General features: G+C 37.1%; 1 protein-coding gene across 1 annotated transcript in view; it reads right to left on the reverse strand.

The window, feature by feature from the left end:
• COL4A3 (collagen type IV alpha 3 chain) overlaps positions 1-14,916 on the reverse strand; it is a 64,189-nt gene that overhangs the window by 35,925 nt on the left and 13,348 nt on the right. The window contains exons 2-15 of the mRNA XM_075716415.1: positions 14,303-14,359; positions 11,331-11,420; positions 9,558-9,602; positions 8,985-9,029; positions 8,627-8,689; positions 7,848-7,901; positions 6,980-7,006; positions 6,283-6,360; positions 4,817-4,879; positions 3,719-3,754; positions 3,562-3,603; positions 2,034-2,111; positions 497-559; positions 190-246 (exon numbers count right to left, since the gene is read on the reverse strand). Of these exons, the coding sequence (XP_075572530.1) occupies positions 190-246; positions 497-559; positions 2,034-2,111; positions 3,562-3,603; positions 3,719-3,754; positions 4,817-4,879; positions 6,283-6,360; positions 6,980-7,006; positions 7,848-7,901; positions 8,627-8,689; positions 8,985-9,029; positions 9,558-9,602; positions 11,331-11,420; positions 14,303-14,359 (798 nt within the window). The remainder of the gene's footprint in view (positions 1-189; positions 247-496; positions 560-2,033; positions 2,112-3,561; positions 3,604-3,718; positions 3,755-4,816; positions 4,880-6,282; positions 6,361-6,979; positions 7,007-7,847; positions 7,902-8,626; positions 8,690-8,984; positions 9,030-9,557; positions 9,603-11,330; positions 11,421-14,302; positions 14,360-14,916) is intronic.

Consider the following 14,916-nt stretch of genomic DNA (forward strand, 5'->3'; position numbering starts at 1 on the left):
ATGTGCTCATGGTATGTGAGCCTACAAGAACAGTCATCTGACTCTCTAGTCTGCTTTACTGGATGAAAGAGCTTTTGAATCTAAGAAAATTTGCTCCGTGTGGCATTGAAACAAACACTGGAGAGCAACACTAGTGCAAAACTGCTTTTCAGGAAAGACTAACATATGTATTCCATTATTTGCACATACCTGTGCTCCTGGTTCTCCTCGGTCACCCTTTTCACTCTGAGAATCACCAACTGGCCCCTGTAACAAAACCACCCTCGAGATACACATATTTTAAGACTCACATTTTCTAAATTAAATATATCTTTTATAATTTTGCAATCTTTAAAAAAAAGTATAAAAGTAAAGCACAGTTAGAATGCTATTAATAGGTATGGTATTCTATTCATTAAGGTTGGAATAAGTAGTGTAAATACTGGACTCCGAAGAGTACCATTTAATAGGTGATGCTGCCTGAACATCTGGATTTAAGGGATTTCCGGTCACTTACTGTAAACCCCATTGGCCCTGGAAGTCCTCTTGATCCTTTCTCTCCTTTCTCTCCTTTCAAGTCCTATGACACAGAAAATCAAAAATTATTACGGTCTCTTGGATTTTTCTGTGTTTTCCATAACACTCAAGTTTCACAAATAGGAAATACTTATGTACCAGCAAGCTTCTTCAAGCAGAGATGGTTCTACTTAAATGGTTAAAAGAATCAGAAACTTCATATCGGCGCTACTGCCTAAGTCTATGATGTTTGAAAAAGAAACTGGCTCTGCACGTATTTCTGAACATAGCAAGTTCAAAAGGACCTATCTGTGATTGCATGCAAGGGGACTGGAGTAAATATCCCCAGAAACGGCAACAAATTGCAAGTGAAAAGCAAATAAACCTTAGTTGCTTCACTGGAGCTACAATTACCTCCAATATGTAAATGCAGTGGCTACCCACACAATCCTTGCCTCTGTGGGCTCAAGATTTGATTACCCTACTATGTAGTACTATTAGGTATTAGGCCACATCCTAACGTCATTGTAAAGCCAAAGTTTATGGACTGCCTAATTATTACCTGGTTAGACTCATGCCCCAAACTATTTATGTAAGGAGTTTTGAGGGGGTTTTAAACATTAATGCCCAATGTCTCTGAAAAATTGCTATTCCCCCATGATAAACTGCCACAGCTGTGACTGGGAAGTGCTCCAAGTGGTCCATATTTGATTTAAACAGGGAAGAGCAGCTGTGCCTGAAAGTGGAATCTTGCTTCTGCAATCTTTCTCTTCCCTCCTCAATACAGTCTTGATGCAAAACTCACTTTTTACTTTAGCACATAATGGAGAGGGAGTTTTAATAACTCCATGGATTAGATGCAAATTAAATAAGGAGAACAGAGTGAAGACCAGGTTGAAAACTTGTTCTGTTAATACGTGAAGACTTAGAACTGTGTATCAACTACTGCTGTTTAAGTTCTAAGGACAAAATGCAAGAATTTTAATTCACAAAGCCATATTTAAAATGAAAGCTGAATCAGAGTATCTCCTTTCTCCACTACTCATTGTTTTCCCAACACTTTCCATGATTACTCATGTTCCAGTAAAAACAATGAGAAAATTAACTATGAAATGTACACGAACATGTTGTAACCTTTTGCGAAACTCTGGTAGCTGAGAGTCCTGATATTTTCAGTGCAAGGCCCAGAGGTCAACACAGCTGTGGCTTTGATAGCCATTCAGAAAATCCATGTTGATTTGGTGAAGTTCAAAGTGATTTACTTTTCATGTACTCAGAGATCCACAGCAGGTGGGTTACTAATAAGCATTTAGCATTCCACTGGCATTGTGCAGATGTACATGTGAATACACAGGCCTCAGCTGAGCTGGCTGTACAGACACACTCTAAGAACAGCTTAGTACCTAACTAAACAAGTCTGAAAAATGTTAGGATGGGTAAAAGGAAATATTATCACAACAACGAAGATGAAAATGTCCCCTCAAAGTAAAACCTAGTAAGATGGCTTATCTGAATGTGATGTTTAACAATTTTACTACCGTCATGTTGTCTGGTCCACTTAACGTCACAATAACGGTTCCTGGTGGTCCAGGGGGTCCAGTTAATCCAGTGTCACCCTTGAAAGAAAAAAGAAAAATAGAGCAATTACAAGCAGTGTGTTTTTATTGTTTCAAACTACCATTGCTATACTTTCGACATCATGAAAATTTTTCTGTCATTACACTTAGCCGTTAATACAGTTAACATTTCTCTTTGCTTGCTATTTATCTTCCAATAAAAAAGGCATATGGAAGACTTAAGACTACCATGACAACCTTCTCCTAGCTGAGAAATACAAAAACGCATATGCCAATTTCTGTTAAAGTATCTAGAATTAGCTTAAATTTTTAATACTATTTGTTTAAAAGTTATACGACCATTTTAACTCTAAATCAAATAAAAAAGTCTCCTTGATTGTAATTTTTCTCCCAATTTAAGTCAATCAATAAAATACATGAACTGCCTTTGGTGACATCTTCAAAACTGCCATCTGTATCACAGGGAGATGACTGTAACATAGTGCTGACAGATAAAATTAGCTTTCAAGTGTTCTTTACCGAAAACATTAATATCACAGTACATTTTTTCATTAAGGATCTTTCAGAACAGGGAGAGTCCTAAATGTGATGTTTCCTGTGGAGCTCAATAAAACAACATCCACAATTTTCAGTGATTTTAAGCCAGTGGAATGCCTTTGTGTGCACTTGCAGCATAACAGGAAAGAATGCATCACTCTTTCATAAGAGAGCAAGATGCTCCATGGTCAACTGAGCTAATGCTAATGAATAATCAATTCTATTTACAGAAATTTTCCCAGGGACCTTCTAATACATTCCTGGTAGTAATTACAAAGTTAAAACCAATCCCACTGTCAGTGCTGTTTCAATTCACAGCTGAATCTGTGCAGGTCAGTTAACATAACTGTGAGATGCCCCAAGTTCTTGAAATGAAACTGTAAGGACATTCAGACTGACTACACTGGTGCGCCAACTGCAGGCTGAGGTCCTGAGAGACAATGTTGTGTATGCACAGTCATTTCTAGCTTAATGTCAATTATATGGGATACAAAGTAAGAACATGGACAAGTCATCCAATTTTTATTCAAAATCCGAGAGGTTTTCTAGCATCGTAAAGGCTGACACTGAAAAGATGTTGGCCATCAGAAGTTGTGAGTCTACAGATGCTGTATATTTACCAATGTTTACATGCCTAGATAAGCATTTAGGAACACTGCAAATCATATATAAATTAATTTCATGCTATGTGATAGTAAATACTAACTACTGGCTCCTCTTAGGTTTCTACCCTTCTATCAGGAAGTTTATATCATTGGCTTTTATGTGAAAACAGTTTGTTCTTAGATATTAATTGCCATGTTTCCATCTTCCAATAAAAGACTTCCACATACATACCAAAAATTTTTATTTCAGTGTACTTACTTCCCCAAACATTTCACCATAGTGTATCAGAAAAAGCAGAAAACAGAAACAAAACTCAAAAAATATTTTAAGTATTTTATACAATTACCTTTCTTCCTTTGGTTCCTATTACTTTCAGTCCCATAAGACCCTGTAAAAAAATCCCCAAATGTTATTTTTTTTTATTTTAAAAACACCTACAAAATGAGTTAATTGGTGTTACACATAATAAGAAGTTTTCATTTTTATTACCAATCTGAGACTACCTTAGGTCCAGGAGGTCCTGCTTTCCCTGGCACGCCCTACAAAAAAGGAAAAAAAAATTCTTAATTTTAAAAATTACTATCTTCAGCACCAATATAGGTGTTTTGAAGCACCCAATTTTCACATGAGTTATATCACTATTTTTATTCTTTCTTCCACCTTTACAACCGCAATTTGTTGTGAGCGGGTGACAGAATGTCTATACAGTCTAGTTGCAAACATATACATCTCTCTCTCTTACAGTTACACACATTAGTATTTAAAGTGAATTTATGGGTAATTATTTCAAAATTAAAATTTCTGCCTACATGGACAAGGATGCTTCTGAAAACATGGAAATTATTAAGTGTAAAAATAATCAAAAGATACTGAAAAAATAATCAGATGTGTTGTCGTGGTTTAGCCCCAGCCAGCAACTAAGCACCACGCAGCTGCTTGCTCACTCCCCCTGCCCCGATGGGATGAGGGAGAGAATTGGAGGAGTGACAGTGAGAAAAACTCCTGGGTTGAGATAAGAACAGTTTAATAATTGAAATACAGTAAAATAGTAATGATAATAACAACAATATAATAATAATAGTAATAATAATATACAAAGCAAGTGATGGACAATGCAATTGCTCACCACCACTGACTGATACCCAGACAGCTCCTGAGCAGCGATCGCTGCTCCCTGGCCAATCCCCCCAGTTTCTATACTGAGCATGACGTCACATGGTATGGAATAGCCCTTTGGGCAGTTTGGATCAACTATTCTGGCTGTGCCTCCTCCCAGTTTCTTGTGCACCTGGCAGAGCATGGGAAGCTGAAAAGTCCTTGACTAGCATAAGCAGTACTCAGCAACAACTAAAGCATCAGTGTGTTATCAGCATTATTCTCATACTAAATCCAAAACACAGCATTTGCCAGGTACTAGGAAGAAAATTAACTCTATCCCAGCTGAAACCAGGACATGTGTGCAGAATGATACATATTTCCCACACATGTCTCTAGACCTCAAACAAGTCTGGGAGAGTCAGGTACTTGTATTTGTGTAATTCTATAGGTTTCTAGGAAAATCAAAGGTTAAAGTAACAAGTGAGACATAAGTTCATACTCACTGAAGCTCCTGGAGGGCCCTGTGGTCCAAGTTCCCCAGGATATCCTTGAGCACCCTCGGCACCCTACATATTAAAAAAGAAACAGCGATAAATCTCACAAGATTATGAGCAAACCACAATGCTAAGTTCAATGAACTGAATAACAAACAGAGGAGTAGCACAGTCTCTGGATTTCCTTTTCATGCCTCAGGATAACACAGAAGTATAATTCCTCCTCACTGCTTCATTGGTTGTCATATGTTTTGAAACATGAGAAAACATATCTGTTCTAAAACTAAACTACTCAAGTGAAGATATATGTCCTGCTTATCTGTGGACGTTCTCATAATCCATATAGTCCTACTGCTAGCCCTAACAAGTCTTTAATCTTTCAAATATTCTATGCAATAAATTCTATACTTTAAAGCTTCATTTTTGAGGAAATGGAATATTAAAAATTTTACTGTAACGGTCAAAATTAGTGTCTGCTCTGCCTTCTCCTTTTAATCTCCATTTTTTAAATATGGATCATACTGTCCTTTGTTAATACTCCTCTAGAAGTTCAGCTGGTCTAATCTGTTCAATCTTACTTCATGGGGGATTTTTGCAGTTGGACTAGATTGTCATTGTAGGTCCCTTCCAACTGAACTATTCTATTCTATTCTATATGTAGGGGTAACCCCCTAAATCTATGACCAGTTTTTCTCCATTTCTAAAGTATTGTTGTTTGTCTGCAACCTGAATTCCCTATCTCACTTTATTACACATAATGGATGCTATTGGTTCTGACAGCAAAATTAATGACTATTGTCTTGGGGTACTCTGTTTTGTAAAGTCAGAAGAAAGAGTTTGAATATATTGTATTAATCAGATTACATAAAGTTAATTTTTTAAAGACACAGAATTATTTTCTGGTTTAGAAATTAGTGAGATAATTGTAAAATATACTGTATCTATATAAAATATATAACACATTAAAATTATATATAATATAAAAATAATTTTAACATATGCACACACACGATGTGTATATATATAGAATCACAGAATCATAGAATCGTTTAGGTTGGAAAAGACCTTTAAGATCATCCAGTCCAGCCATTAACCTAACACTACCAAGTCCACTACTAAACCAATTAAGGGTAGAGTAATAATTTCACGTTTCCTGGCTTGGTGACTGGATTATTTTTGTAATGAACGTAAAATCTAGGAATCATTAAGGTTGGAAAGGACCTCTATGATCGTCAGTCCAATCGCCAACGCAAGACCACCACGCCCAGAGTGCCACATCTACACGTTTTTTTGAACACCTCCAGGGATGGTGACTCCACCACCTCTCTGGGCGGCCTGTTCCAATGCTTGACTACTCTTTCTATGAAGAAATTTTTCCTAATATCCAATCTAAACCTCCCCTGACGCAACTTGAGGCCATTTCCTCTTGTCCTATCATAGGACATATATCACAGTCTGAATTAATTCTGAATTACCGGAAGTCCAGGCATTCCTGGCAATCCAGGATCACCTTTTGCACCATACCCTTGGCTATATCCATCTGCAGGGCACCCCTGGACAATTAGATAAAAAGGAAGATAAAAAGTTATGCTGTAGAACTCTGTAGTGGAACAAATCTTCTAATACAGTTTGTAGGGAAATAAGCAACACCAGAATCGCAACTGTTCACTATGGATAGTTCTACCTTTAAAAAAGATTTTAATAAACAGAATATACTTTTTTCAGGCATTCCAGTTCTTGGTTAGGAGCAGTCTTCATTTCAGACATACCTCCATTACTCACCCACAGTCCTGACCTTCAGTTTTTTTTTTTTTTTTTAAATTTTTTATCCCTTTAAAATACTCTCTAGTGCATCTGCAGATTTCCGTATGAATTCATAAGCTGTTTGGGGGAGGGGCTTAATTCTTTGTGTGCTTGAAAGGGTTAAAACCATTACCTGCAATAACAGTAGTTAAAGGGGTGAAAAAAAAAAAAATTATATACTGTTTTGTAACCTGGGGTGAATGCAACAAGTACAGATGAAGCAACAAAATTTGTGGTTGCTTCTTCTGGAAAGTAGACCTTCTGTTTCCCATAAATGGACATGTTAAGAACCCTTTTCCAGCAGCAAACATACACACACACTGTTGATCACCAATAAATATTTCATGTAATATGGTGTTAATAACTGACCTTCTCTCCTTTGATGCCAGCAATACCCTAGGGAGAAGAACAATCATATTATTAAAACAGAAAAGTAAGAGAGACAATGGTGAAAAGGACACATTCTAAATATTCTCTAAGCTCAGTGCTCCTGAAGTGATTTATTTTCATGGACATGGTGTATAACCAGGTACATGTTTACTGTGCCAGACTTCAATTTAAGAAAGGGCATATTGTTAAAAAATAGTCCAGTCTCACAATTACAACTCTACAAGTGAAGGCAGAACTGTTTTTAAGCCTGACCTTAATAAATAAATAAATAAAATCAGGAGAGCTGGTAGAGTAAAATCATGTCTAGAAGTTATTAGATTTGAAGCCACTGGAACTTGACAGACAGCATTCCTTTTCCATTTGTTGTTTAGAAGTTTCTTTTAAAAACACATTTCTAAAGAGAAAAAACAAATCCTAGGGTTAAAGAAATGCAGCCATAATGAGAAGTTCTGGGTTTAATTCCTGGTTCTTATTGACTTAATTAGGCCATGCCCTCAAAGATATTTAGGCATGAACCGAAACTGCAACCTATTAAAATATGTATTAGACACCTTTAGAGATGCGAGTGGTAAATTTTCATGAGTATCCCCTGAGACACTAAAGAGCTAACACCAGTCAATGAATTTGCATGCACTCATTAACTAAGAAGTTGAGACCCAACATGCAGCAGATAAAGCATTACTTTTAACTTTGGGTTCTTTACCATGCAGTTTTCATATTAATAAAATGGGGATACCTATATATTTCAACTGTTGTCAATACCAGCTAATGTGAGGCTTTACACTCCTCCAGTGAATGGCTTTATGTCATAGAAATGCACGCAATCATGAATTTCACAGACACCTACTGGAACACCTGGAGCACCTCTTCTACCTGGAGGACCTGGAAAACCTTGATCGCCCTGAAAGTAGTAGAAGTGACTGTTAATGCATATTATTGGTTATTATTTGATCTGATTTTAGCAAATGTGATTACCAAAGAAGTATTTTTTATGTTATCATACCAAACTTGTGAGTTGCATTACCGCCATATTTGCTAGAAGGCGCACAGCCTGACTGTATGGGTCTTGACTTCTATCCCAGACACCAGGATTTACTGGCTATGTCAGATCAGTTCACTGTTTCACTAGAAATGTATGATTTTCTGTAGTAGGCATTCTTCTGACTCCCTCTTTCAGAATGCTGGACGCATTTGCTCATAGAGCAAGCCTTTTCTTTTAATTGCTTTCAGGAGTTATGAATTGTCAACTGCAAGCTAGATACTAGTGAAATAAAATTAATTAACTATATATCTCTTCTATAACCCATTTCAACAGAAGGACAGGTTGGACAAAACTGATTAGGTCTTCTGGATTTAATGAAAAAAGTTTTATCTGTCAAAGTATCAAACCTTATTCTTAACTTTTTAGCAAAGGCCATTAACATGTATTATTTAATTATCTATCTTACACAAAAAGGCAGCATTTTTCCTTCCTCTGGCCTCATGATTCAAATTTTCCTAGTTGATAAAGTCACAAACCAAAACAAATCAAAGTTGTTGTACATCGGGGGAAAAATTCGGAATGCCTTTTGCCATTCCTAAGCATAGCCAAACACAGTCTCCATAACATTCATCTTGGTTTGTTACCTTTGTGCCGTTGCATCCTGGAACACCCGAGTGCCCAGGAGGACCAACAGTTCCCGGTTCACCCTAAAAAGAAGTGCAAAATTGACACAAGCTTTGTTTTCCCATATTCATATTACCCTACAGCAACACTGAAAGAGTTTATGTTGGAGCAGTGTTTCACAAGACTTGACAGATTACCATGTGTTCTTAAATCACTACAATGAGTAAGAATTGCTGATGCTAAGATTTTTATCTCCACGCTAATTGACAGAGACAATGCTGATGTTGAGACCAGAGTGAGCACACTGGGCTGAGGATAATTGTGTATTGAAGACTGTACTAAGGGAGAAATGGTTAAATCAGTTTCGTTTTTACTTACTGGAAGGCCTGGGGGACCTGAAAATCCAGGTATTCCTGGGACTCCCTAATGATATAAAACCAGAGGAATAATATTAGAAATATTAACCAAAAGCTCATGATGCAGTTTTTCTTTTGATCGCATTCAGAAGAATGAATACAAGTATGATTCTATCAAAAGATTATTATTTCCTTAACCCTTCTGACTGTGAACCACGTATAATGGTAGCTTAAGCACTGTTAACATAGACTGGTTTTGTCCACAGAAAAAAACCAAAAACAACTCTTCATGGAATTCCTAGTCTGACTTTTTCATAGCACACCCCAAAACTAAATACATACAGCATGAACTTTGTACATAAGGTGTAACAAAAAAGGCAAAAGTTCTAAAAAAGATAAGGCATGTGCATGCTCCATGCCATAAATTTTAAAAATACTTTACAATCATATATAATGTCTTGGGTTTATTTTTCACAAATTATTGAACCAAGCTGGCATTTAACATGACATTTAATATAAATACTAAATATTAATAAATATATTTTATTTTTATATTTATTATAAATACTAAGTATTAATAAATATAAATACTTACTCGTATACCTTTGGGTCCAACTAAGCCCGTAAGCCCTGGAGAACCCTAGATCACAAATGGAAAACAACATATTTCAATATAATTGAGAAAAAGCACACATATGTCAACAAGACACGCAATATTTTTATTATTTTACCAATACCAACACGTGCACACAAAACTATATAAATAAATAAATAATTTCCCTAATACAGACACTAAAGCAAACAAGCATTTAATACAACTTGCATAAACTGTGCTGTCTTGCCCTCCCTTTCAGTGTTTACAGGGGATATATCGTATCATAGGTCAAAAAACCAACAGTCAGGGTATGTTGAGAAAGCAGTTGCTACGGATCTGTTCAAACTGTGAGACCTGGAAGTGCTTCCCTATGAGGAAACAGCTGGAAGGCTCCCAGGTATGGGTGATGTCCATGTAATGATCAGGTATATGCATGTACCAGCCACTCTCACCCGCGCTGTGCACGGGAAGGAAAGCCAGGAGCAGGCGAAAGGGCGCTAAGCAGGATGGGAGAGCAAGGCTGAAAGAAGACAGCAAAGCATGCCACAGCACAGTCTAGACAGAACCTGCTAGAATTGTTTCAAGACACTTAGAGCTTTACTGATAATAAGAAACTTTTAGCGTTCCCAGAAATGGAATGGGGAATGTACAGGACTGCATAGCTCCTAAAATCCTGAGCGACATTTTGTTTAAGATAATATACAGGTGTTGAATAGGAAAAGCTAAGTGAATACACTACAATAGATGGCATTCAGGCTAACAGAGATGTTCTTGCTAGATAAAGTATCCTTACTTTTTGCCATTCTTGCAGAAGTTATTATCACTTATTAAAAGGGAAATGCTCTACTGAACACTTTTCAATAAATGGCTCACCAACATGTATGAGATCCACCATGAGTATCAGTTCCACAAAGTATTGTAAAAACAAGATAGGACAGAATAATGCAACAATACCCAAACAAATTAAAACTATAAAAAACATTTGTTTAAAGGTAGGGATAAGCGCTGGAGCCACATTTAGTGCAGGTCCTAGACATAATGTGATTGTGGCAGTACCTTCCTGATTTATACTGTGTCTGAGTTCACACCATATTTAGACACAATTTATTCACCAGAATCAATTTATCGATAACAGCAGGAATGCTGTTCCTCAAGACAAATATAAATAAAATGGTTTTTAAGGAGCAATTTGGTTTTTCTGCTCTTGCAGGAGTCATTCAAAATTCATATTCGGCCTCAGTTTAGGCATACAGTAAAGAAAGCAAGCCCAAGTCATCAAAGTCACTCTCTCTGTACTGTAGGCAACTAAGCATTTCCTAAACAGACCAAGGTTTATCTTAAAAACCATTTTTCCCTTCAAATTTTCTTAAATGTGAAATTTTTTATATTCATCTCGGTAGTAGCTTGTTTCCTCTCTTTCCAGCAATAGATGTCAGAGTATACTATTAAGACAACGTTGAGGTTATGCTGCTAAAACCTATTTAGACCCGTGTTCATTGCCTCTGGCAGTTCAGTCCAGGTGCTTTAGCACTGGCCAATGGACAACTGACAACAAAAGCTCATGTTCATATCAGCTACTTCAACTCAGTCAAAAACGACCACTGCAGCTGGTGACCACTCAACTTCCCTCACCAAACAGGAGACTCTGGAACAAGTTTTATTTTGTTTTGGGTTTGTTTTTTGAAACAGAATTCTCTACCCAGTCATAGCTCACTTTCACAGTCAAGCACAGTAGTTTCTCTGTCTCTCTCTGTGTCTCACATACACACCTACCTTTGGTCCCTGTGGCCCTGGAGGCCCTTCTGGACCAGGAAAGCCTCTATGACCAGGTGGACCTGGAACACCACGAAAGCCTTTTTCACCCTGTAAACATTAAGAGAATGAAGTTCTTAAAATATCCATGAACTCTCCTTTTGATAATGTATTTCTAAGGCATTCATTACTTTCAGTACCTCTTAACTTCTACCTATCTGTCTGCTACTGTGGCAGATACATTACCCTTGCCCATATTGACCTGTTTTTGTGGTCCCGCCTATGTGCTGTCTAGGCCACACGGTACCACTGAAGTAACATGCTCGTAAGTATGGCTGAAGACATCAGAAGACAACAGTACTCAACGTTTTGCAGAGTACAGAAGTTAATTGGCAGCATGAAAAGTTTAAGAAAGCAGCTGATACATATTCCTTATTAATACTTCTATGTTTAGTCCCTACAAGCAACACAAATCCAAATCCATCATAGCAGCCCTAATTTGTAGTTTGCAAACTTAATGGCTGCTGCTGTACAGCAAGGTCAGTTCCAAATCATCAATACCTCTCTTCATGCAAGCCGTGGAAAGAACCAGTGGGGGTCAAATGCAACAAAACCATTCACATAGAATGAAAGAAGTTTGCTTCAAGCGACAACTTTTTAAAATTGTTCTGAGTCTCAGAGATTAAGACACCCAACTACTTTTTAATGTGTTTTTTAAGGTCAAGTTCAAATAACCAAACCATGTAAAGGAAGCACAGAAGATTAAAGCTACACAAACAGAATACAGGAGGCTAAGTTACAGAGGAAGGGGTATTTTCAGTTTTTTAAAAAATATAATGAATATGCAAGTCTTATTTTGTAAAGTGCTTCAAGCCTAGAAACTCACAGAAAAGGTGTTTCAGCTCTTTAGATAGCAGCAATTTAGCATGCTAATTTTACATCAGTGAAGAGCAGCCTAGTCAAGACCTTTTACATCACAGCATAACATGGGAAAGAGAGGATGGTGTTATGTACTCGATTTTCCTATCGCTTTATCAGGGGAGAGTTATACAAAAAAGCATCTGAATTCTGCTGTGCAGAAGTTCCAGTATCTTATCACTTGATGTACAAGATAGAATGCAAAAGAAGTCTTGGGGAAGCCAAAATACCTTGGCTTGTCCCTCCACCAATTTTCGCCCCTCAAAATCCCACAAACTCACCAGATTTTCAATAGGTTCTGAATTAAAAGAGTAATATTAAAAACCAGAATATAATCCCAGAACATTGTAACACAAATCAAAATAAGAATTGCATTATGAAATGTCTGTGAGATCTGTATCATAAACTGGCATTGTTTTTTATAACAAATAATTTAATTCATGCACCACTGTCCCAAGAAAGGAAAAAAAGGATAATGCTATACCAAGATATGCCACTGGAGGGGGTGTGGCACTAACCCACAGAAAACTGAAAGATGTCCTTGATCCTCTACCGAGCTTGCTATCCCCCTCACTGCAGCAAGCGATGGGGTGCTCTCCAGATACGGAGCAGCACTGCGCTCTCCTGACAGCTTTGCTCCCCTCCATACAGTACAGGCAATTTTATCCACACGTTGTTCTTGATAGATCAACAAGATCAGAGGATTCTCAGGTTGGAGAGTTTCTTAACATTGAACAGTTATCAAAACATATTAATGTAACTGTCCTGACTTTCCAAAGCTGCCTGAAAAACTTCATCAGTGTAAACAATGATTAACTCTTACCTACTAATTTCTCAGTTGCTTTAACATGGAACTGATTAAGACAAGTTGTGGGTGTTCATTCTTATTAATATTTCTCTTTTAGTGGGCAGCTTATTTTTTTCTAATTTTTCAATTGGTCTCAATGTTACTGGTTAGGGCAAAATCAGGTTAGACCAACTAAGAACATGAAACATAAGCACTGAGATTTTACTAAAGACATGAGTATTCTCCTTTCCCACTTATGAAAATATGTTTTAATAATGAACATATTTACTTTGAGAGAACTTTTCTCCACCACTGAAATGAAGCTTCCTAAAGGCAAGACTAGCAGTGTTTACTGTGGTGCAATGGGACATTTTTTCTTGGTAGTGAAAGTACAGGAGGAAAGTTGTGAGTAATTCTTTACCAGCCAGATGTGTCGATCAGTGGGACTAATCACAACCCTAAGCCTATATAGACATCTGGAATCTACTGATGAGGTTTAGTATGGCAATTACTGTGTCCACAGTTAACGTGGATTACAGCCATGACTTCTCTAATAATGCCCCTTTCATTTGTGAATCAGTTGTTTTTCCATCTACAAGCAGGAGTTAGAAAGAATTTTTGGCATTTGTGTAATTCAGGTTTGTCTAAAAGCCACTCTGAGCCTCTGCCAAGCTACTATTAGCAACAGGCAGAGCTGCGGCTCTGTTACTTTTCATGGATTTGATGCTATTCCCTCACTGCTGGCAAGGTGTTTGTGATTAGGACCCAGAAACTCATCCCCTGTGTTGGTCTGCAGGAGATTTATCTGTTTGATGCCAGTGCATGTAGCTTTCCTTTGGGAACTAGAAATAGGCGGGGAGATGGGCAAGGTCCAGAGATGGAAAGAGGGAAGCACTAAACATGACACTCTTGATGGCATTATGAAATTTGTAACAGGAGAGCTGCTGCCAGGGTAATGGTATCTGTGGGCACTTGTTACGAGCTTGTGAAGAGGACCCAGTGCTTCGGACAGTTGTTCTTCTGTTGGTGTTCAAACATCATCCAATGCTGTAAACAAACTAATGCACTTAAAAAAAAAAAAATGAAAGTATTCTTAGTTAAATAGTGTCCCCAAAGTTATTTCAACAGATTTTTGTAAAGTAATGTATTCCTTTTACAATTCCCTGTAAAATCTGTCAACGGAATACCATCACACAATAAATTCACTCACTGTATCAACTCAACTAATGTATTAACAATTTCCAGGTATAAGCTAATCTTAAAAAAGGAAAAATGTATTTGTTCTTACCTTACTACCTTTCATGCTATCACAAAAGCAGGGACTTTTACCTTTGCATAAACAGCTCTGAAAAACAAAAAGACAAACTTTATAATAAATCTTTTTTTCTCATTGTGTTGTTTGGTGAGGGGCAAATGAGATCTCAGTGGTTTTAGTAAAGTAATTATTTCACAGATAATACAAGTTAAAAAAAATGTTCATGAAGAGTGGCGATTCTCAACAGCGGAAAAGAGCTCATTATTCCTCTGTACTGTCTTTTGAGAAAGGTAAGGGCACTAGTTTAATTTTATAATTGGGGTAAAGGCCAGAAAGCCGTGCTTAACACCACCAGGGTTATAATATCAGTATGAAGTGAAAAATTCAAGAGTTTGGGCTCACAGCACTAAACATTGATGATTCTTTAAAAAAGCTTACTATAGAAACAAACACATATACTGATATTGTTTTAGATTACAATGATATTCTTTTTATTTTAATCTATTAACCAACAATTTTCTGATTTTTTTGTAGCTGTGTTCACCTCCTGACCCTGGCTCATGGTACCTAATGCAATTACAAAGGACCCTCAACTTTGTCATTTCTTAATTCTGGAGGTTTCCTGAGCCAAGCTGTTTGACAACGAG

The sequence above is a fragment of the Pelecanus crispus genome, chromosome 9 (genome assembly GCF_030463565.1).
Source record: "Pelecanus crispus isolate bPelCri1 chromosome 9, bPelCri1.pri, whole genome shotgun sequence".
NCBI classification, from domain to species: Eukaryota; Metazoa; Chordata; class Aves; order Pelecaniformes; family Pelecanidae; genus Pelecanus; species Pelecanus crispus.